A 24,113-nucleotide genomic window follows, 5' to 3' on the forward strand; every position below is an offset into this window, starting at 1 on the left:
ACCCCAAAGGACATCATAATGTTCACTGTAGAACTAGGTATTGCCAAGAAAAAAATTCAAAGGAACCTGACTTTTCAGAAATTAGGAAATGGCTAAAGAATTGCATTACTCAGGGTTCTCTAGAGGAATCAACAAGAAGCATGATTATAAAAAGGGGATGTATTAGATTGGCTTCTGCGACCAGAAGCTGGATAGGCCGCAATGGCTGTCTGCAGGCTAGAGAACTGGAAGAACCAATAGCTGTGCAGTCCCAGAGGCTGAAGCCTCAGAACAAGAGGAATCAACAGTGCTACCCTAGTCCAAGACCAAGGCTTCCGGAAACTTCCTGGAGAATGCAGTCTGCTTTGGAAGCTTGAAGAAGTGAGAGTATGTATGATACCCTCAGGTGATCGCAGCAGCAATCATGAAGAATGGAGCTTGCATCTGTTGCTGCTTCCATGTTCTTCCAACTTTTATTCCATCTGAGCCACCATCCTATTGGAGGGTGCTGCCCACACTTAGGGAGGGTCTCCACTTCAGTTCACTATCCCACATGTCAGTCATTTCTAGACACACCCTCATTGACACACCCAGAAGCCTCTTACTAATGAGCATATCTTAATTCAATCAAGTTGAAAATGCAAATTAACCATTACAAGAACAGATCTGACTTAACACCACACGTTAAAATTTATTTTTTCAGTATTTTAATGACACAAGTGTATGCTTCAGCTTTGATGTGGAACTAAATGAAGAAGAATACAAAACTACATACACACTCTCCCAATTGCATGTGTGTTTTTGGGTGTGCGATATTAAGATAAGACTGAAGGAAAGGAAATGTACCAAAACATAATATGGTTTCTCTGGGTGGTAAGGGATTTTATTTATTTTTTTATATTTCTCAAGTTTTCTACAAAGAATATGAATTACTTCTGTAATTTTATAAATTATGTTAATACCTCTCAACCTGGTAATTCCACTTATGGAAACTAATTTCAAAGAACAATCATGGTATTGCATGCCTGTAATCCAATGAAAATGACTAGGGAGGCTTAGGCAGGACTTCAAGGCCAGCCTCAGCAACTTAGCAAGCCCTAAGCAACGTTGAAACCCTGTCTCAACGTAAGAAATAAAAAGGGTTGGGGATGTGGCTCAGTAGTTAGGTGCCCCTGGGTTCAATCCCTAAGACCAAAAAAAGAAAGAAAGAGAAAAGAAAAAGAAATAATCTTAAAAATATAGAAAAAGCTTGGGGTAGAGATTTTCAGTCTGGTGTTATTTATAATGGTAAAATATTAGAAAGTTTGGGAAAGATGAAGTAAATCATGACATATGCACTAGGTAAACTATCAGGCAGCCATTAAACTTAAGTTCAGGAAGAGTTTATCATAACAGTAAATATGAAAAAGCAGGACACAAAATTATATACAGATATATACACACATATATATCAAAAGTACTAAAAATTATGCTATTATAAAGGAAAAAAATAAGATACATCAAAAGATTAACACAAGGTATCTTTGTATGATAAAACTATTTTTTATTTTTATTTTATTATATTTTTCATATTCTTATATGACTTTTATAAGAGAAAGATGTTTCAAAAATGTATAATACCTAACAACCTGTAAAAATGAGAATTTTCAGTGGTTGTTATTTTATCTTCCATTTCCAGATGTCCTAAATAGTATTTATTCATTTTTGTTTGTTTGTTTTGTTTTGTTTTTCTTTTTTTTTTTTGCGGTGCTGGGGATTGAACCCAGGGCCTTGTACTTGCGAGGCAAGCACTCTACCAACTGAGATATATCCTCAGCCCGTATTTATTCATTTTTAAAATTTATTTTTTATTTGTTCTAATTAGTAATTAGTTCTACATGACAGTAGAATGCATTTATGCACTTTGCTATATCATTCATAAATGGGATATAATTTCTCATTTTTCTGATTGTACATGTTGAATCACATTGGTCATACAGTCATATATATACATTAGTTAATAATGTCTCTTTCATTCTACTATCCTTCCCCTCCCTTCCCTTCACTTCCCTCTACCTAAAATAACTCTATTCTTCCCTAGTCCTCCCCCTCCCTTATTGTGAATTAGCATCCACATATCAGAGAAAACATTTGGCTTTTAGTTTTGGGGGATTGACTTATTTCACTTAGCATGATATTCTTCAGCTCCATCCATTTACCAGCAAATGCCATAATTTCATTCTTCTTTAAAGCTGAGTAATATTCCATCAAATATATATACCACATTCATCTATTGAAGGGCACCTAGGTTGTTTCTATAGTTTAGCTATTGTGAATTGAGCTGTTATAAACATTGACTTGGTCACATTACTTTAGCAGGCCAATTTTAAGTCCTTTGGTGAGGAGTTTTCTGAGGAATCTCCATACTGTTTTCCATAGTGGTTGCAACAATTTGCAGTCCCACCAGCAATTTATGAGTGTGCCTTCTCCCCCACATCCTCGCCAGCACTTACTGTTGCCTGTATTCTTGATCACTGACATTCTGACTGGAGTGAGTAAAATCTTAAGAGTAGTTTTGATTTGCATTTCTCTAATTGCTGAAGATATTGGACATTTTTCATCTATTTTTTGATCGATTATATTTAAAAATTTGTATAATTTTATGAAAGAGCAATAGGTGAGTGCTGTGAGGGCTGTTCTTCAGTGACACCTGTAGTCCTGTGCTCTGAGCTGTCTTTTGTGGCAATCTTGCTGGCCTGAGGCCTCTCCTAAGATAATTGCCCATAACCTCATCTCTGCAAACTGGTCTGGCTTGCCAGTTTTCTCCATTATGCATTAGTAGAGATCATGTATGAATTGATATGTGATCTTGCCAGTTAAAAGCCCATGGAATCATCTTACCAACCTCCCTTCAACCTCAAAGGAGAAAACAGGTTTCTGGTCCTTCAGGGTCTTATGGCAATTATGGGATTGGCTTCCACCCACTTGGGAGGCAAGTGCCTTGGCCCCGGACAGTCCATATCTGGGGCACAAGGGCAGAACTGGCCAGTGAGATTGCACCCAACTCTCTGTCATCTGCCCATCACACACTACCTGTGTGACTCAGTACAAGGAGTCAAATTGAAGTCTTTGTCATAAATTTGGCCTCCATAAATATTCATAACCTATGTGCTTAAAACAGAAGTTTATTTTCTCAAAGTCCTAGAAGCCCAAAGTTCAAAACCAAGTTGTCAGCAGGTCCCCACTTCCCCTGAAGTCTCCACAGGAAGACCCTGCTTCTGGGTCTTGAAGCTATACCACTCCAGTATCTGCCTCTGACTCACAGGGGGCTCTCCCTCTATGCCTGTGTGTTCTGATATGACTTCATTGTAACTTGATGATATCTGCAAAGTCCCTATTTCCAAATACAGTCACATTCATGGCTGCACAGTTGGGACTTCAAAGCTATCTTTGGGGGGATACAATTTAATCAACAAGCACAATGCTGATACTAATATGCAAACAATTGGTTTAGACTTGAAGTTACACCACCTCCCCACCACATTGGCTGATACTGACCAGCGAAGGTGCACTTAAAAGTTGAATTCACTGTCTCAGCGCACAGTGCAACTGTGTACTTAGTGCCTCAGTTCATTAACCATTGGCAGGATCAGGGCCTCTGAGAATTATAAAACCTACCTGAATGTCTGACCTGCTCTAGGAGGAGTTCACAGGTTCACACCTTGGGAGAATATGACTCACCTGATCTGCTTGATGCCCTTGCAGTTCCAGGAGACACCTACACTGATTATGTTGCCACACGGTGGTACAGGGCTCCTGAGCTTCTCGTGGGAGACACACAGTATGATTCTTCAGTCGACGTGTGGGCTGTTGGTTGCGTTTTTGCAGAGCTCCTGACGGGCCAGCCACTCTGGCCGGGAAAATCAGATGTGGACCAGCTTTATCTGATAATCAGAACACTAGGTATGACTCACAGTGTCCCTAAAGTGTTATAGTATTATTATGCGAGTGTACTGAAAAGAAGAGCTTTGTCATTTCTCCAGAGTACTACCCAGGATCATGGTGATGGGTTCTGAGTTGTGGCCAAAGCCCAGCCCTTTTCTCAATACATGGAGCCCTAGCTCCTCTCAGTGAGTTTTCAGATGTCTTTCCGAGAAAATCCAACTAGCCATGGAATAAACTATACAATTCCTTCTGTGGTGGGATAAGGTAGGAATTAGGATATAGTCAGCCACAAGAGCTTAATTAAGAGATCAGGGGCTGGGGGTATAGCTCAGTTGGTAGAGTGCCTCCCTCGTAAGCACAAGGCCCTGAGTTCAATCCCCAGCACCCAAAAAAAAGAGAGATACTGGGTCAAATGCAGTTTCTATTCCCTGTAAGAAAAGTTTTCCCCATTTATGCTAGAACAGAGGTCAGCAAATTTTTTTCTATCAGATGCCAGATGATAAGTATTTGGGGCTGTGTAGGCTATACAGTCTCTGTTGCGGCTCCTCAATTGCCCTTGTAATACAAAAGCAGCCATATCCAGTATGCCCCTGCATTCTTTATGGTTTTCACATGGCACAGAATACTATTTTTTTATTTCTTTCTAATCTACTTAAAAATTTCAAATCATTCTTAGATCTCAGGTTGTACAAAAAAAGGTGCTGGTCCAGATTTGGCCTGAGGTCCTTGGTTTGTAGACCCCTGCTGTAGAGCTTAAGAGTCCTTTATTTCCTGCTTAAAATGGCTGCCAAAGTTCAAAATAATACTAACATATCTCATTTATATGTGTAATACTCAAGAATTTACAAATTACCTTCATCCATGATATTGCGTTAAAACTTGTTGTGGAAGTAAAGCCTTTTTTTTTTTTTTTTTTTTGTACCAGGGATTGAACTCAGAGTCACTCAACCACTAAGCCACATCCTCAGCCCTATTTCTTGTATTTTATTTAGAGACAGAGTTTCACTAAGTTTCTTAGCGCCTTGCTTTTGCTAAGGCTGTCTTTGAATTCGTGATCCTCCTGTCTCAGCCTCTCAAGCTGCTGGGATTACAGGTGTGCACCACTGTGCCTGGCAGTAAAACCATTTTTAATTGTGCCCATTTTGTTTAATAATTGAGGAAACTAAGGCTCAGGGAGCCTCCATGATTGGCCTAAAGTCATACATCCAGTGTAGAATAAAACTGAAGGGGTTTTTTCCACAAGTTTTCAAAATGTGTTAGCATCCTCGGCCGTTTTCATCTACCTCTTCCTGGTTGGAAGAGAATATAGCCCAACCATTAGCTGCAACCTCGCTCCAGAAGCCTGGATACAAAGAAAGTGATACTTCTGCACCCGAATGAGATATATTCATTAATTCCCCTAGGCTATCCTGGAAGCATGGCTGCTACACAGTTCCCTGTTTGTTTCCAACACATTCTCCTGGAGAATTCAGTCTGAAATTTGGGGGCAGAGTTTCACCACAGGCCATACCTTAAGTGTGTATTTTTTTTTTTTTTCCTAAATTCATGAGGTAGATATAAGACTGACCTGAGTTTGAATCCTGGGTCTGTCATTCACTTTACCACGTGACCTTGAACAAGTAATTAAACCTCTCTAAGTCTCATTTTCCTCACTGATACAGTGAAGATTAAAATTAGCAATACTGTTGTGAGATTAAATGAGATGGAGTGTGAAGCCCTTAGCACCATCACCTCACCTTGTATTATGATACAGGCTGCATGACAGACCATACCACAGTGGCAAAGAGCTTTTGTGTGGGAGAATTGGCCTTAAGTGTCCAGATGTGCTTTTGCAGGGCCCCATACCTCCCATGTCTGGAGGGAATAAGCAGGCACCGTATTTCCTTCATACCTGGACCCGGAAAGCTAACCTTTATTTACATGTGTTACGACTTTTTTTTTTTTACCAAAATTTTCATGATCTACATGGTTTGTGTTTGACAGGAAAACTAATCCCAAGACATCAATCCATCTTTAAAAGTAACCAGTTTTTCCATGGCATCAGTATACCTGAACCGGAAGACATGGTAAACTACTCTATTTTGGATATTTTATTTTTTGTATTGCTACTTTCTATAAAAAGGTAGTTGTTTCTTTTTTCATACATGTGCTTCTATTTTCTGTACAAAATACTGACACAGATCAACGTTAAATTTAAGTTGAAGTATATTTAGTATCTTACATAATGCCTTGATCTTTTTAGTCAAAGCACTGATGTTAATTTTCCCCAAAATAATTATTTCCTCATAAACAGTACTTTTCTTCCTTATTTTGAAGATATGCATACTCAATTATTTTTAGCTTCTGAAACAAAGTTCGAATCAATAAAAATAAATAAATAAAACACCTTTTGGGGGGATTTGGGCATTTAGGTGGCAGAGCATTTACCTAGCATATGCAAAGTCTTGGGTTTGGTCCTTGGCCCAAAAAAAAAAAAAAAAAAAAACTCCTTTTTTTCATAATTTTTATTTTTCTATGTAAAGTCCTTTTACAAAATAATCCTCATGTATACTCATTAAATTCCAAATCCTTGATCATCTCTGTGCTCTTGCTGTGGTCTCTGCCTTTCTCTGGGAATGTATCAATAACCACATGACTCTTTTGCCCTCTGTAGACATTGATATCCTACCTCTGTTACCCAAGTTCAGACTATGACCTTTAAAACTCCATATGGTCTAAAAACTGCCTAGGGAAGGAAAGGAATGTCAAGAGAGGCACGAATCCATACTCGAGCTGTGTTGGAATCAGAGCAGCATAGGGCCGGGAAAACGTCTGAGAAAGTCTGAGAAGCCAGATCATGATTTATGGAATGTGTGAGCAATCTGAGGTTCAGATATTCCCAACTATCTCTAGACACCGTGTTCATTTAAATTATTTGGTGTAGTACCTTGATTTTCTTTTTCACTGTTTTTCTTAAAATCTTTTAACAATATATTATAACATATAATATATAACATAACATATAATTATATAATATTATATATACATATTATATACATATTATATATAATATACACATATTATATAATTATGTTATATAATTGTAATTAAATAACAATATAATAAGAGTTAAGGGTTCAACTATGAGGTTAAAAGTTACCAAAGAATATTTATATAACATGTATTATAGATAAGATGCAGTAAACTCACATGAGTCTGCAGCCCAGTTAAAGAAATAGAATATTACTGTTGTCTTTGAAACTTCCCCATCTTCTTCCTTTACTATTCTGAATTTTGTGTTTATCTTTCTATTGATTTCTATAGTTCTTTTATACATGTAGTTTATACATGTAGTTTAATGTATTTTCATGAATGCTTAAAACATCCTTTTAAGTAGATCAGTCACAGATATTAGAGCACCACAGTAGAAATTTCAGAGGTAGATATTTTTCAACTTCTGATTGGAAGCTTTACATTCCCTTCTCTCCCAAAATTACCAACACCAGTTAGAAGACATTCACACGTAACTTTTGTGAAATTAAGACAATAATCCAGTTTAATGTCTTTCAGAGCTTAATAGTATAGTATGAAATTATATAAAAACATGATTTTTTAAAACTAAGGACTTATCTAACGTATTAAGGGAAGTGTTCTTATTGTCACTTGTAGTATATATGAAAAATACATGTTATTTTGTTGTTATATAACATTGAAATTTTTACTTTGTTTTTCAGGAAACTCTTGAGGAAAAGTTCTCAGATGTTTATCCTGTGGCTTTGAATTTCATGAAGGTACTTAAGAATTAATTATAACTGGGTTAGAGGTATAGCTCAGTTGTAACATGTATATCTAGCATACTTGCAGCCCTGGATTTGATCCCCAGGACTAAGAAATTAATTAATTATAACTATTATTGACTGCAAATTGTAATGATTAAAGCCAATAATTCTGGGAGGTATGGACAGTAGGCAAATAATTCCAAAGTAGAATATAGTCATTAAAATGATAAGGAGCATCATTATGATGGTATAGCTCAGTTGTAATGCACTTACCTAGCAAGTATGAGGCCTGGATTCTATCCCCAGCACCACACACACAAAAAGATAAGGAACTATAAAATAATTTTAGCTAAAGGGACATCAGTGGCTTAAACAGTAACAGTTCTAACATATGCACTGAGATTAGTAGATAAAATCAGGCAAAATAGAACGATGCAGATAGTAGACCGAATAGAGTAGGCCCAAGAGAGATGGTCAAACAAGGGACAAATTTTAATACAAAGCAGAAGAAACTTACCAATGACCTGTCTGCCGTTTGTGTTTCACCAACAGAGACCACACTAGCAGGTACCCATCCATCATGGATGCTGAAAGTGCTTTGGGGGATGGGCATAAAGATACCAGAGATGATATCTATCCTTATCAATCAGTTAAGTTCTGTCTATAGCAGCACTTTCTAAATGTGACTGCTCAGCAGAATGACCTGGGAACTTCGTCAAAATAGTTTCTGAATCTAGCCTTAAATCCACAGGACAATCTCCATGAGTAGAACTTTGGATTTTGGATCTTTAAGCATTCCCTTAGATGATTATGATAAACTCAGATTGCAACTCTTCTGGTCTACTCAGTGGGCCTTTGGATGGTCCAAAGTCAATTTCCTTTTTTGGGGATTGAACCCAGGGCCTTGTGCATGCAAGGCAGGCACTCTACCAACTGAGCTATATCCCTAGCCCCAGAGTCAACTTCTTAGACTAGTGTTTTTGCTCAGTGCTTGTGTCTGCTGTGGTGCTATCCAGGGTGCTGGACACTTCAGTCTAAGTCCTCCTGAGACTCAGAGCCTGATACCTCTGTGTTTACCCTGCTCTTACCAGTGCTCTTACCCCTGCTCCATCTGACTTCAGCTGCCAACTGACCTGCCTCCACCCCACACACTGCAGGTTCTTTCCTAGAAACACAATTCCTTGCCCTTGTTCTTGGCAGATGTTCTGACCCACCGGCAATTTAGCAAAACCTCCAAACAGTCAGACACTACAAGCCCAACCCATTCTCAGGTGGCAGCCAGAGTCTGCCTGTAGTTATTCCTCCAGTTAACCTGAAGACTCCCTAGGGGGCAACTCCAGGGCACAGAAACTTTAAGGTATAGGACAAGCTCCTGGACTTCATCTCCAAGGGAGGAGCACTCTGACAGCTTGCCCAAGATTCTAGACGAAGCTAGGTTTGTTACTCAACTCTTTGATTTACATCCATGAGTATTCATTAGAGACCCAAGAATTCTGTATGTAGTCAAGAATTGTGCTATTCCATGGCTACACCCTATCTCCTAGACTCCTACCCATGTTAAATAAAAGAAAATTATCTGTAATTAATGGCAATTATAAGATTTCTTTAACAACAGATAACTACTGTTTGCCATACAGGGAGTTTTCCCATGATACCAGATCAGAACCTATGCAGGAAGGTGCTCAAGTGGGTGAAGTGTTGACCAGTGACAGTGCAAGGACACACAGGAGCCAATCTGTGCAATCTGTGGCAGGTCTTTTGTTCTCTTTATTAGGTTTAAAATAAGTCCATGGGCACCGTCTTTATTATTAATTACTCATTTGTCCCCATAGTCCTACCACTGTTTCAGTTATCTGATCATCAGGAAGACTGTAAATGACTAGCAATTTTATTAGAATACCAAATTTGAAAACCATCAATTTTTTTTTTTTTTTTTTTTTTTTTTTTAAGAAAGGATACTGGAACTGGGATTGTGGCTCAGTGGTAGAGCACTCGCCTAGCACGTGTGAGGCACTGGGTTTGATCCTCAACACTACATAAAAACAAATAAATAAAATAAAGATATTGCATCCTTCCATGACTAAAAAATATATTTTAAAAAAGAGAGAAAAGGATCCTGACTTGGACTTTGCAGTTCCAATTTTTCATATCCCGTCTTCAGGACCTTTTCCAGATTGGAAGCACATCTATCAGGATGCACCTCTAAAACTCATTATCTTCTTTTTTTAATAGTTATTTTAGTTGTCAGTGGACCTTTATTTATTTATATGTGGTGCTGAGAATCGAACCCAGTGCCTCACACATGCCAGGCAAGTGCTTCACCACTGAGCCACAACCTCAGCCCCTCATCATCCTCTTGATGTACAGGCTGTTATTAATGCAGTCAGACAAGGACTTAGAAGTCCCAGCTCCCACCCAGTCAAAATCAGTGCTTCCAAAATTAATCAAGCAGGACATTGTTCCAGTTCAAGCTTCTTTTAGAATCAGAAAATGCTCTTTGAAATAAAAGCTCATAGCTATTTAGTGATGGAATGGATTAGATTTCAATAGATTGAAAGCCCATATAAGAATGCAAATGAATTCAAGATATATTTGAAAGACTTAATTATGACTTATACATGGGGAGTAAGGTAGAAGAGAATGGCAAGGATGAGGTGCCTGACTCTGATTCCCAGCTGTTGGCAGGTCCATGCTCTTTTTAAAGACTCTTGGCAAGGATCCTTCATGGCTTCTTGCAGCTTCTGGGAGCCCTGGGCATTCCTTAGCTTGTGATGGTATAACTGCTATCTCCACCTCTGTCATTGCACAGAAGTGCATTCTCTGTGTGTCTGTCTCTATGTTGTCTTTCCTTTTCTTATAAGGATACCAATCATAACCGGATTGGAGGTCTACCTACTAATTATGACCTCATCTAAACTAAATATGTCTTCAAGGTCACATTTTGAGATACTGCAAGTTAGAAATTCAACATATCTTTTGTGGGGGACACAATTCAACCAGTAATAGTGCCCTCAAGACTAAGAAGAAATATCAAATGGCAGTTGCATATGTGGCTCTGGAGTTCAGAGGACAGGTCTGGAATAGAATTATAGATGTGGAAAACTCTGGTAAACCTTGATAACTGAAGTCATGGGCATTAATGAGATCAGTAGAAACTAAGAAAGATGAGAAAGTGAGGAAGCTATTACCAAGTCGGGAAGAATTTCACTAACCTCAGATCGTACACTAGCAAAGGCTAGTTTGAAGAGAGTGATCAGAAGATAGGAGGAAGGAAAAGGAGGTAAAAGTGAAGCCAAAGAGAGAGTTTCAAGAAGCACCTGAGCTGGGCACCATGGCACATGCCTGTGATCCCAGCAGTTCTGGAAACTAAGGCAGGAGGATCACAAGTTCAAAGCCAAACTCAGCAATTTAGTGCAACCATCTCAAAATAAAAAACAAAAAGGACTGGAGACATGCTCAGTGGTTAAGCACCCTGGGTTTGATACCCAATACCAACGGGGTGGAGGAAGGAGAAGGACCTGGTCCATATTTTCTAATACTATTGAGATCAGAACTCAAAATAACTATTAGATACAAGAATATAGAAGGGCTGGGGTTGTGGCTCAGTGGTAGAGTGCTTGCCTAGCATATGTGAGGCACTGGGTTCAATCCTCAGCACCACATAAAACAAAATAAACAAAGGTATTATGTCCATCTACAACAAAAAATATTTTTAAAAAAATAAGGATATAGAAATATAGAGGTCATGGATATTAATAACAAAAGCCACTTGTATGGAATGATGGAATCAGAAGTTGAAAGTGATGAAGAAATAGAGACTACCATAGTTTGTATTCAAAATAGTCTTTCTGTCTGGTTATAGCCTGGCAGTGTTAGGATTTGAGAAGACACCTCCCCATAGCAGCTAGAATGAATATATGCGTGGATCATGACTTAGGGGTGACCTGCCTGGAGCAAGTCCTAGTCGTAGAGGGACAGGTAAGTCCGTTTATGCTGAGCAAGGTCACTTCTTGAAGAACAAGCCTAATCAGATACTGTTCCAAGGGGCAGGTGACAGTGATTAGAGACCTGTAGCCTTCAGAGGGATCAGAGATCTGAGGTCAGTTGGGGTTAGGAAAGCAGACAATGACAGGACAGCCAAAGAATATCCGGGCTTCTCAGAGAAAACCTCTTCATGTCAGGACTGCCAGTGGCCCCTCTGTTGTCACAGTGCTCCCTGCTCTCAGGGCAGACCTAGAGGCTCCTGACAGCCTTTTTTTTTTTTTTTTTTTTTTTTTTTTTGTGGTACTGGGGATCGAACTCAGGGCCTTGTGCTTGCGAGGCAAGCACTCTACCAGCTGAGCTATCTCCCCAGCCTCCTGACAGCCTTGAATAGGCAGTGTCATAATACCTAGTTCCTCTGGTAGGAAAATACATTTCATTTCTCCGTGTTTTGGGTTCTTTCTCATTACTAAGGTTCACACTTCCTCAGCCACTTTATACCAGTGGTTCTCAGACTCTAGCATATGGCATCAGAGTTACCTAGAGGGCTAGTTAAGTGTAGGTTCCTGGGCCCCAGCTCCAGCACTTTTGCTACAGCAAGTAGGACTCAAGAATTTACAATTCTAACCAGTTCCTGGGACCGTGCTGATGTTGCTAGTCCAACGCTCTAAAGACTTCTGCTGTTTGCTTTCACTGGTGATGAAAGGTTTGTCACTGGTGGGAACATGTCTTCTATATGTGGCCTCTCCCAGAGACACTGAGTGTCCATACATTCTGCCCTGAAGCAGCAAAAAAAAGAGCAACTCTATTTTTTTGTTGTTGTTTATTTGTTTTGTTTTTGGTACTGGGGATCGAAGCCTTGGGCACTTTTACCACTGAGATACATCTCCAGCTCTCTTTATTTTTATTTCAAGACAGTGTTTCACTGAGTTTCCCAGGTTGGCCTTGAACTTGTGATTCTGCTGCCTCGGCCTCACAAGTAGCTAGAATTACAGTTGTGTGCCCTGCACCAGGCCAAAGAGCAACTCCATTCACCAGTTCAAATGTAATAAACACACTTGGTTTTCTAAACTAATGTTTATTCTATCAAGTTATCATTCAGGGTTTTGGGGTGCAGTAACAAAATAAGCCCCTCTAATATTCGCTTTGCTTTTCTGTTTTTCCAAAGGGGTGTTTGAAAATGAATCCAGACGACAGGTTAACCTGTGCCCAACTCCTGGAGAGCTCCTATTTTGATTCTTTTCAAGAGGATCAAATGAAAAGAAAAGCACGTAATGAGGGAAGAAACAGAAGGCGTCAGCAGGTACCTCCATTCAAAAGTTAATGTGCTCTAAAAATGATTCCATTTTTTCTACCTTTCAAAGTGAGACGAGGTAGACACCAACACCTTTTCCTGTTCTGGTTAAGTTGCCTTTGTTTATCTTAATAAATATTGGTGATTGATGTAATAAAATCTAAAACTATGAAAATCTTCAGATTGCTGTGAAATCTTATTCCAAGTACACTTTGATTTTTTTTTTTTTTTCTCTCTTTGAGGCAGGCTCTCACTATGTTGCCTAGGCTGGTCTCCTTCTCCTGGGCTCAAGTGATCCTCCTGCCTCAGCCTTCCAAGTAATTGGGACTATGGGTACACACCACTGTGCCAGCTTGCACTCAGATCTAATAATTACACAACTCTTTTGCTATATGGACATCCTGCCAGATCGTGTACACAAAATACAAGTCAATTTGAAACCCTGATTACCTCAGGACTGAGTTTTGCTACCATTACAAAGAATTCGATTCCCTTTCTGTTGCCTCCAGACACACAATAAAAGAAATTTGACCGTTCCATCTTTCACCCATGAAAGTAGCTATGTCTGCCTTTTCTCGGCTTTTCTCAAAACCAAGCTCTGTCAGAAACAAAGGGTTGAAACTAGACATCTGGGAATCAAATCCTATCTTAAAACGGGCCAATATTGCAAATCAAAATGGTGACTATTATGACTAACAATTTTGCAGCTTAATAGCTGACTGTCCTTCACTTGGTTTCAGAAAACTTTGAAGTTAAAACAGAAACTTCATGGAAGTAGGTTTCTTTTGGTTAGAAGTTTTCTTTTTTTTGCTAACTTCATAAACCCAACACCTAAAACAATATCTGACACATGGAAGGTATTTAATAAAAGCGACTCACAGCCGGGCGCAGTGGCACACGCCTGTAATCCCAGCGGCTTGGGAGGCTGAGGCAAGAGAATCATGAGTTCAAAGCCAGCCTCAGCAACTTAGTGAGGCACTTAGCAACTCAGTGAGACCCTGTCTCTAAATAAAATATTAAAAAAGGGCTGGGGTTGTGGCTCAGTGGTTAAGCACCCCAGGGTTCAACCCCTGGTACAAAAAAAAAATACTACTAAAAAAAATATGTATAGTTTATTCACAAACTAAGATGATAATTTTCAGTTTATCAGAGACTGATCATTATCACATTTTGCACTTGCTTCATCTTCCATCTTCTATCTTGATCTAATTTTTGGTCATTTATTCTCTCATTAGCATGTCTTCCATAAAGGAAAAGATAGTCTTTTTTCACCCCCTGATCTCTTAGTAGTTAAAACAAAAGTTTGTTGGGAGAAAAAAAAAAATCAAACTAATCAGTAAAATGAAATGTTAAATTCTGTGTATGTAGAATATCTGGGTATCTACCTTTTTATTTCATGGACCATTTCCCTTTCACTATTAAATCGTGTGCAGATCAAGCCCAGTGCATATTATACTTAAATAACCAAAAAAAAAAAAAAAAAATTGGAGTCTGTTTAAATAAGTCTTAGGCAGCAATCTGAAATACAGTGTAAATTGTGTGAAAAAAAGATTATTACTCCCTTAAAAACACCTATTCTGCACCCCTGACCTGGGAGGAACAACAGTGTTACAGCCCACCGTGCCTGTGACCCCCAGCCTGCATTTGATTTTCTTCCTGAGGAATTGTCATCACACTGGCCTTGAGGGGCTGAAGGCTTGAGATGCTGCTTTCCCTTTAAGGCTCTGGTGCACAGCCATGCTGCCCTTTCCTTCACAGTTTGAGTCCAACCGATGCCAAGCAGAAACTTTGCAGAAGGCCTTCCAAAGACTCAGGGACAACAGAAGGAAAAGGAACACAAAGGCAGCGTGTACTAGATAACCCCATTTAAAAGATTACATTGTGTTCTGTGCCCTTAGTGAATTGCGGCTTATCCACTCTCCACCCTCACACGGTGGGCCCCTTATAACACCCACCACAAGACCTCACTCCTCGGCCCTCTGCCTGGGAAGTTCCCAGAGAGCAAGGCCAAGAGGTGAACAAGGATGCCTTTCAGGTTCTGGTTTTCTTTCTGAGGACATTCCTAGAAATTACTATATCAAAAAAGAAACTAAAAATTACAGAAAGACTTTTTCATTCAGTGTGTTTACATTTATGAATTCAAATTTCTATCTAGATCCTGTTTTCTAGATCTCTGAGTGAATGATCAGCAATTTCCTTAAGAGTAAATAGTGTCTCAAGGTGATTGTAAAGAGGTTTGTAGCCCGTGCTGTTCAACCAATATCCTAGATTTTTAAAATGTGAGATGTGGGGAATATTGACCCCTGGAATTATTGTTTCATATCTGGTGGAGAGCTGTCTTTTAAACATTGACTAGGTACTCAGAAATAAGTTTATTGGAATAAAATAATAGTGCATCCATGAAAATCCTAGAATAACTAATAGAACCTAATTTTCAAGTATCAGAGGATTGCCATTTTTGGAAAGGTAACCAAGCATAATTTTAAAATCGATGCTTTTGACATCTTTGAACCATACGTATCCTTTTTGTTTTTACCACCTTTAACTCAAACTGTACCTATAGGAATTGTTTTCAATTTACTTTCTTATTTTTGTCTTGTTCTGCTATTAGAATCAACTGTTGCCTCTCATACCAGGAAGCCACATCTCCCCCACACCTGATGGAAGAAAACAAGTCCTCCAGTTAAAATTTGATCACCTTCCAAACATTTAGGAAAATGTTCTTTCAAGTGCAAAGTAATTTAATATGTACATATTTTTGTACAAGCGAGATAGGAATTCTCAGTGTTTCAAATGCAAATGAGCCATATGAAAATTAAGATGCCTTCTAGAATTGTTTTGCTCTGATCATTGCTGATTCCTTTCCCTGTGCTTTTTACATGCCAACTTTATCTTTTAGAACATTTTCTTTAAATGTTATAAGGCCTGAAACTGCACATATGGAGGAGACATTTTCAATTTCATCAGAGCTGTCCCTCCTAGACAATTTTTATTGAGAATTTGTTCACTTATACTTCAATTTATGAAAAAGATTTTCACTTATCATCCTGCTTCATCTGACCACATAATAGCTTAAAGTGATATCAAATCTCCTGCCTATATGTTGTTTAAGGAATGTCATCATGCTCCTGCATTGTAATTCACTCTCATTTTAACCATATCTGTTGAGCAAAGCTGGTATTCCATGTTTATATTGGTGTAGGATGAGAAACTTGAAAGGTTATCTAGGTTTATTTCTTGATTCCAGAGTAGACTATATTTCCTCTGCCTCATGAGACATTGACAATTCTATTTTTAAAGCTAGCTAGAGAAAATTCCACACACATTCTGAACATAGCAAATTATGGACAAACAACAAGGAATCACCATCCTCCTGACAATAATGCCCTTGAATTACTGCCTGCTAGTTCTAATGGTACCTCATAATGCCCTATTCTTTTTTCCTGACTAAATCATCTCCGTACCTAAACCAGTCCTCCTGAGTGTGTTATCTGAATGGTTCATTGACAATATTTTGTTCCAAACATTGGCATCCATAGCCTCTACAAACTTGTACTGCCCTAAACTGTTGAGGGCATCATAAACAGGTCAGGTTTTTAAATGCATAAAACAACAGCAAGGTTGTCTTTCAGTTAATTTCATTTTGTCTCTTACCCAAAAAAAGAAAAGAAAGAAAATAAGCTGGAATATTTTCCCAAGTGAACTTGACATACATCCCCCACACCCCAACACATATGTACATGCATACACATATTTATGTGTTGAAGCATTATAGTAAATGCCTTTATCTTGGACATCTAAAATGAAGCAGAATGATTGAAAGAACTTTTAGTTTGCTAATATGGAACTCGTGTAAAATAATAGCACAGGGCTGTCTATCACTGTCTGGCAAAAGGCACAAAACAGTGATGTTCCCATCGATAAAAATTAAGAGTGTTGCATTAACTCTTCCCTGTTCCTAGGCTGGCACACTTGCCTAAGTTTTGTCAAATTTTGCACATACACTACATTGCAAAAATTCTTTGGATCTGGCTCCAAGAATTAGGCATATAGTGTTAAGGAAACAGATCACCTTATGTTCATCTCTGAAGATCTGTTGCACTTATAAACATGGCAGTGTAAACTTCCAGAAAATCTCATTTAGTTATATAGAAGCATCCACTTACTAAGGAATTACAGCATCTAAAAATAATTTCTTGCCTGGTAGAAGGACTTTGACATGAGCTTATTTGGCCATTGACATTTTAGTGTAAATATAAGCTGTCAGGGGCTTCTTATTTCATTTTGTTGTCAAAGAATGTGCCTCTTCAGATTTGTTTCTTGCATTTTAAGTAGGATGATATCACAGGTTCAAGGAAAATGGGGAAGAAAAGATAAAAGGCAACTTTGCTGACAATTTTCATTTTAGCCTTCATAGTTTTTTTTTTTGTCTTTTTTTTTTTTTTAACCAAACTACCTATCTGCTCCACCTCTCCCAAACATGCATGTCCATCTATAATGTAATACAGAGAGAGAATGAGCAGGCAGTATGTTGCTCCATTATCCATTTTGCTTTCAAATGTACTTCTAATGATGAAGTTTTGGGTAGGAATTGGTAGGCTAACTGTCTTCCCTTATTTTTGCTTTCAATTAAGAATTAATTCAGAAAATAAAAATAAAAATAAAAAAGAATTCAGAAGTCCTATATTCCCGTGCCTGAGGAATATAATACATTTCATTATGTTTTCATCCTGTTTAAAAAAAATAATTAATTCAAACTATCCTCTCTCTCTCTCTCTCTCTCTCTCTCTCTCTCTCTCTCTTCTCTTCTCTTCTCTTCTCTTCTCTTCTCTTCTCTTCTTTCTGTCTCTTTTTCCTTCAGAACAATCTATCACTGGGTATCCCTGGGGAAGGGAGAAGAGAAAGCATCTAACCTTAGAAAATGTTCTGATACAGTCATATTGTTATATTACTGTGAAGAAAAATAATCTGGTCACATTTGCCAGTTTGATTATCCCTAAGTAGCCCAGGCTGCATAGCCTGTATCACTCTGGAGCACAGTCCTCAAACTGTAGCTCTTTTCTGTTTCAAGTACCAATCTCTCCCTCCAAACTGCACAAAATTTCTTTGTACTTCTTTAGCCCAATGGAAGACAGTTGCCCAAATTCAGTTATGACTTTTGTAAAAACTTACCTTCATCAAACAGTCTTGCTCATCCCAGAAGCCCACTGGATTCTGTGACCATGTGTTTCCTTTAGAGAATTGTACAGTTTCTAGCTTACCTGGGTCTTGTCTTATCTTCTGCCAATTTTCAAACCTTTTAATCTATTGCTGTCCCAATCCTGCACCATCATGGAGAGTGATGCCACCTGAATGTCCCTCTGGATGCCACCTCTGCATGACAACTTCTCATTCTGCAGGTTTCCTCAGACTCCATGACGCGTGTATCTGGGAGCCTCCAAACTACTTTTTTGCAGCGCTCTTTACTGACCATAAAGGCTTTGAGCCAGTCAAGGTGGTGCAGGCCTAAAATCCCAGTGACTCAAGAGGCTGAAGCTGGAGGATCACAAGCTTGAGGTCAGCTTCAGCAATTTAGGGAGATCCTGGCTCAAAATAAAAAGGGCTGGGATATAGCTCAGTGGTTAAGCACCCCTGGGTTCATTTCCTGGTTTAAAAAAAAAAAAAAAAACACAGACTTTACTGACTTTTTACTGACTTTTAGAGCTCCATTAAAAAAAAAAAAAAGAAAAGAAAAAAGAAAGAAAGAAAAGAACATTTAATTAGACTTGTCTTAGCCCTGGAAGCTGAGGTGCGTGGTTCTGTCTTTAGTCGATTATTCAGTTTTGGGGATATGTGAATGTAATCATTCTAACTTGCCCTGTCTACCAAACCATTTTAGCAGGTCACTCTTTGAAGATTAAGGAGACTGGATCACTAACAAGTTGTTATCCCAGGCTTTCAAATTCTTGGAATTGGGAAATGATTGGGTAAAGAGTAAAAATAAAGCTTTCAGATAGAGAATGCAGGATTAAAACAGATCTCCCTTCTTTTGAGTTAGATATGTCACTGCAGATTTCCCAAACAAGAAGACATTAATAAGTTATTTTGAAAAAAAATTAATTCTGAAGCTGTTTTTTGCTTCTTTAGCATACTTGCCATAGAATTACAGTTTTTCAAGAAGTTGGCACTTTCTTTGTTATTTGTCACCACTAGTGATTTCCAATCCTGGTTTTGGAACAACTTGAGTGGCAAAGAATTCTGCCCACCCCACCCCCTGCACAAGTTTTTAAAATTAGAATGTACTACCAGAAGAGGAATGATCCAAAAATTCCACTAACAGTAATATCTTTTAAAAAACTGGGGAGTTAGAGTAAGATATTAGTTTAATTGTAAAGACACATATTTCTTATGTATTTAGTTGGGACATGAAGATAAATGCCACTCACAAGTTTTAGATATGTGTATGTCTGTACTCTATTGAAATTATTAACTCAACAGCTTCTTGTTTTACTAGGAGACTAAAAGTCTTTAAAAGTGCTAGTTGAACCAGGCACAGTGGCACACACCTGTAATCCCAGAGGCTTGGGAGGCTGAGACAGGAAGATCAAGAGTTCAAAGCCAGCCTCAGCAAAAGCAAAGCGCTAAGCAACTCAGTGAGACCCTATTTTGTCTCTAAGTAAAATACAAAATAGGACTGGGGATGTGACTCAGTGGGTTAGCACCCCTGGGTTCAATCCCTGGTATCAAAAAAAAAAAAAAAAAAAAAAAAAAAAAAAAAAAAAAGTGGTAGTTAGAGCTAATATATCAGGGGTTTGGGAATTAGGACAGCCCCGTTCTTGACGTAGCTTGCAACTCTCTGTGTAACCTTGACAGTATGTAAAGTTTTCGGAACTTTATTTTCTCATTCATAAAATAAGAGGGTAGTTAAAGTAGATGATTTCTAAGCTGTCCTATAGCATAAACTTCTGTGATTCTCTGTAGCAAATAGTGTTGTATCCTGGATATGACTCCTGCTAGAAGAGGCTTTTTAGAGGTTATTTTTTATTAAGAATACCAAGATAAAATTTTGGAGTGTACGATCTAGCCAGGAGATCTCTCTCTCTCTCCCTGACTTGCTTTTTGTCACTCACATAAACATTCACACCACTATACCCTGTTACTTCCATCAAGTCAACAGTCATTTATAGACAACCATATAATGTGGTAGCTTTTATAAACAAAAGTGGGTTTTGAAGCTTTCACTAGATTTTAATTAATGTAAATAAAATAGGTGTGCTTTTAAAATGTGGGGTTATATATGATCATCCTTTGATGTTTTAATCTGACTTCAATTAGGTTAGAAATGACACATATGCTGTGAAATATGAAGATATCCATCCAGGCAAAGAACGTTTAGTAAATTTCTATTTTCAGCAAATATTTTAGCAATTTCCTTAGACAATACTTAATGGAATGCTATACATATATCTGAATTGTACACAATTTTTAATTCAGCAGTAGGGACTTGGGCTGAGTCGATAATTTATTTACACCTATAATTTAATCAAGTTGAAAACTCGTAGGTAGTCCCACCCAACAGGCATATAAATGATTTATATTGTTTAAGTTTTCTGTTGTGACTACTACTTATTGACCATATCATTATTGTCACTTTGAAGATGCCATGTGTCTACTTAGGATTTTAGAACATAACTGTATAGAAGCAGGGATATTGCAAATCAGTTGGAATTGTAACTATAGGTTAATGAGCATTTGATAATTAGCGTAATGGCAATTTAAATTACTAGAACCTATTCACCGCAAAGTAGTTTTAGTTGTATTATGTTAAATATGCATAAATTATGCTATTTTTGAAAATAGCATATTTAAATATTTAGACAACTTACATATAGGATTGAATACCTTGATGACTTGTATATCTCTATATATGTTAGCCTGAATATGTTCTATACTCATTCTAATAAAAGCTAAAAATGTTTGTTTCCTAATTTCTCTTCAAGTCAACTCTTAGTCTATTGTCTAATTCTTTGTACTTAAGTGAGAAAAACTACCATCTTCATATGTAAATTCCACAACTTGTTATTTTATTTCCTACTGGTTGGAACAGCTGAAGAGCTGACATGCAAGCTATTCTTTGTGCCTTGGGCTGGGAATTTTGCAAATGGGAAAACTCACAAAATGTTCTCCAGTCTGATTAGCCAAATGCTTATCCCTGGGAATATCTTTACAACTTTACTTTGAGGCTGTACGATTCTTTTTATTTCAATTCATCAAAATATTTCTCTGACCCTTTACAATACTTAAGCTACGGGATGTGAAATTTTCTTGCACCTTCATTTCCAGTCTTTCACAGTAGTTTTAAAAATGGGTTTTAAAATGTGAAAAGGACTCAAGACCAGACTCAGACCAAGTGATAAAAAGAGAGGAAAACAATTGGTAAAACTACTAATGAGGTCACTATTCAAATATGCTTCATTTATTTTCTCTTGAACTAATGTATCTGCTTTCATTATTTTTAATGGTTTCTATGTTTAAAAGAATACAGTAGAAGGTTTTTCCAGTGATGACTGCAACCATTTCTCCCATCCCACATGCCTTTTGCAATGACATTTTGCCACTCCTTTTATCAAGAGATGAAGTTTCCTCATCCCTCCTCACTTTGAATCCAGGGTGGCTTTGTGGCAGAGGTGGATGCTGTGCTGTTTCTGGGCTGAACCCTTAAAGGCATGGCAGCTTCTGCTTCCTTTCTCTGGGGAGACAGCCACCATGCTGCAAAGGAGCGAAGGCTGATTACTAAGACACCAGCTGGAGAGAAAGGTCCCTGTTGGACCTTCCAACTCTTTGCAGCTACCAGCCAATATAGCCAAATGAGTGTCCCTAGTCAGCATGAAGTAGAATAGATAATTGCCCAGTCATTGTTTTAAGCCACTAAGTTTTGGGTGATTTGTGTATTAGTCAACTTTCTGTCACTATAATAAATAATTCAGACAAATCAGCTTATAAAGAGAAAAGGTTTATTTTGGCTCAGTGCATGGTCCTGGGGCAAAGTCACACATCATGGTTGGAACCCATGGAGTATTACTTGTCCTGAAGAAATCTTCCTCTCCAGATCTCCTTTCCACTGTTCTTCTCTCCTCTTCTCTAAGTACCATCCTCTCTTGCCAACATCCACTTTTCTTGGATTTGAATCCCAATTCTATGTCATTAGTTTTCATCCTTTACCAAACACTTATCACTCCACTCTCTGCTGTGACAAAGATCTGCTCCGTTATCCAGTTTCTTTCTGGATTTTTCAATCTCCTCCATCTATGACCTACAATTTTCAGATCAGAGGAATTCATCTTGTATTTAATCTTGCCTGATATAAGAACTCCCAGTATAATACCAGAACTACCCGATATAAACTAAATTTGCAAATAATCCTGAATTAAATTCAAATAACTCCCCACAATATATTTTAAAGATCAACATTTCTCTGGATGTAATACACCCTCTTAATACTTAAATGTAGTCCCATTTAGAAAAAAAAAAAACCTTATAAAAATCAATTTCATCAAATATTCCCTCTAAATTATAAGTTCCAAGTAATAAATCAGCTTCAAATGGATCTATTGGAAGTTTCTTTTCCATTTTCAAATCCAGTTTTCAAATGTATCCCACAACTGCTACTGTCCTACAGAGAGCTCTGCTGCGTTCCCTCATTAACAGTTTAGACTACTTCCAACCTAGAATTGAAGATTTCTGCGCCTGACCCTGCCAATCCCTAGCTTGCTTTTCCCTTGTGTTGAGTTCTTTGTGACTTGAAAATGAGCAAAGCCATAATCCTGCCTCCTAGCTGACTGGTCTAGAAGAGATAAAAATCCCTTCTGCATTCTGCCTTAAATATTTAAATTCATCTGGGTTCCAAAGTAAGCCCACCAAGAAAGAAGATTAAGGAGCTTAAGTACCAGTCAGAATATTTACATGAATTTGTTTAAAGAAATAACAACCAAGAGCTGTTTGTCATCAGTATGCTGAGAAAATGGAGATGTGGACTTCCTAGCCTCACTGGGTGAGCCCACTGCCCCTCCCTTAGGCAGTTTACTTTTGTTTCAATAAATTGCCTTGTTTTCTGGGCACAGTGGCACAAGCCAGTAATCCCTGCAACTCAGGAGACTGAGACAGAGGATGACAAATTCAAGGCCAGCCTCAGCAATTTAAGGAGACCCTCTCAAAAATTAAAGAGGGCTGGGGATATAGCTCAGGGGTAAAGCACCCCTAGGTTCAATCCCTGGTACAAACAAAACAAACAAAAACCCTTATTTTGTAAAGAAAAAAAAAAAAAATGGAGATGTGAACTGGGGTGGGTGAAACTATTAGGTGACCAGAGGGTAGATAGCACCAGAGGGTGTTTCTTTAGGGAAATGGGAATAGGGGCACCACAAAAAATGAGAAATTGAGGTGAAAATATGCCTACAGCAAACCTTGTCTGCTTTTGATAATTTACCAATGCCAGCCTTGGCCATCCTTGTTCCAAAGAAACCCATCAACACCATGTGGATTTAGAGCCAATTCTGCTACTAACTGCACAGAGTTGGGCATGATCTCTTCTCATTGGCCTCCCATAAAGGAGTCATAAGGAATAATCAAGCTAGATGATTTTAAGGATCCTCCCAGTTAAGATATTTTGTGTGAAATGACATTAACAAACAGCTGTCATTATCTATTGTCCTATTCCTGTGTCCTTTTCTACCATCTTTTCCTCAGGTTTGTTGCAGACTGAATGGAGAGGTAAGGATACAGAGAAGGTCTATATAGGATGCATATTTGCCAGCTTCACAAGGAAGATGCACAAGTCCTGCATCCTCTACCTTTCTAATCTACTCTGAGATCTCCATTCTCCTTCCTGTTTGCAGCAGAGAGCTATCTCCATAGTGGCAAGTGCAAAATCTAGGGGGTGTGGTCACTTTGCAAGAAAAAGCTCAGCTTTTTTTTTTTTTTTTTTTTTTTTAAGCAAACCAAAGAGCTGTAAAATGTTTTCTGTTATTCAGTCCTGGGCGGGGCTTTTGTTTCATTGTTGCTGTTGTTTGTTTAACCTTAGTAAGCACTCTAGTTACCACAGAGGATGGCACACCATAAACAGGCAATCTGGACACCACTCTGAAGAGAAAGAATGCCGTTTTTGCCCAATAAATGCACAACGGGCCCTTTGATCAGTA

General features: G+C 38.2%; 1 protein-coding gene across 5 annotated transcripts in view; it reads left to right on the forward strand.

Annotated features, from left to right (window-relative positions):
- Cdkl4 (cyclin dependent kinase like 4) overlaps positions 1-23,859 on the forward strand; it is a 51,864-nt gene extending 28,005 nt beyond the window's left edge. For 2 of the 5 annotated variants that reach the window (XM_047523592.1, XM_047523591.1), the window contains exons 6-10: positions 3,724-3,921; positions 5,887-5,969; positions 7,617-7,673; positions 12,811-12,945; positions 18,336-19,572. In XM_047523592.1, the coding sequence (XP_047379548.1) occupies positions 3,724-3,921; positions 5,887-5,969; positions 7,617-7,673; positions 12,811-12,945; positions 18,336-18,491 (629 nt within the window). In that variant the 3' untranslated portion in view covers positions 18,492-19,572. The other 3 variants (XM_047523595.1, XM_047523594.1, XM_047523593.1) reach the window with 3 other exon arrangements.
- Positions 23,860-24,113: the final 254 nt, after the last annotated feature.

The sequence above is a fragment of the Sciurus carolinensis genome, chromosome 13 (assembly GCF_902686445.1).
Source record: "Sciurus carolinensis chromosome 13, mSciCar1.2, whole genome shotgun sequence".
Lineage (NCBI taxonomy): Eukaryota > Metazoa > Chordata > Mammalia > Rodentia > Sciuridae > Sciurus > Sciurus carolinensis.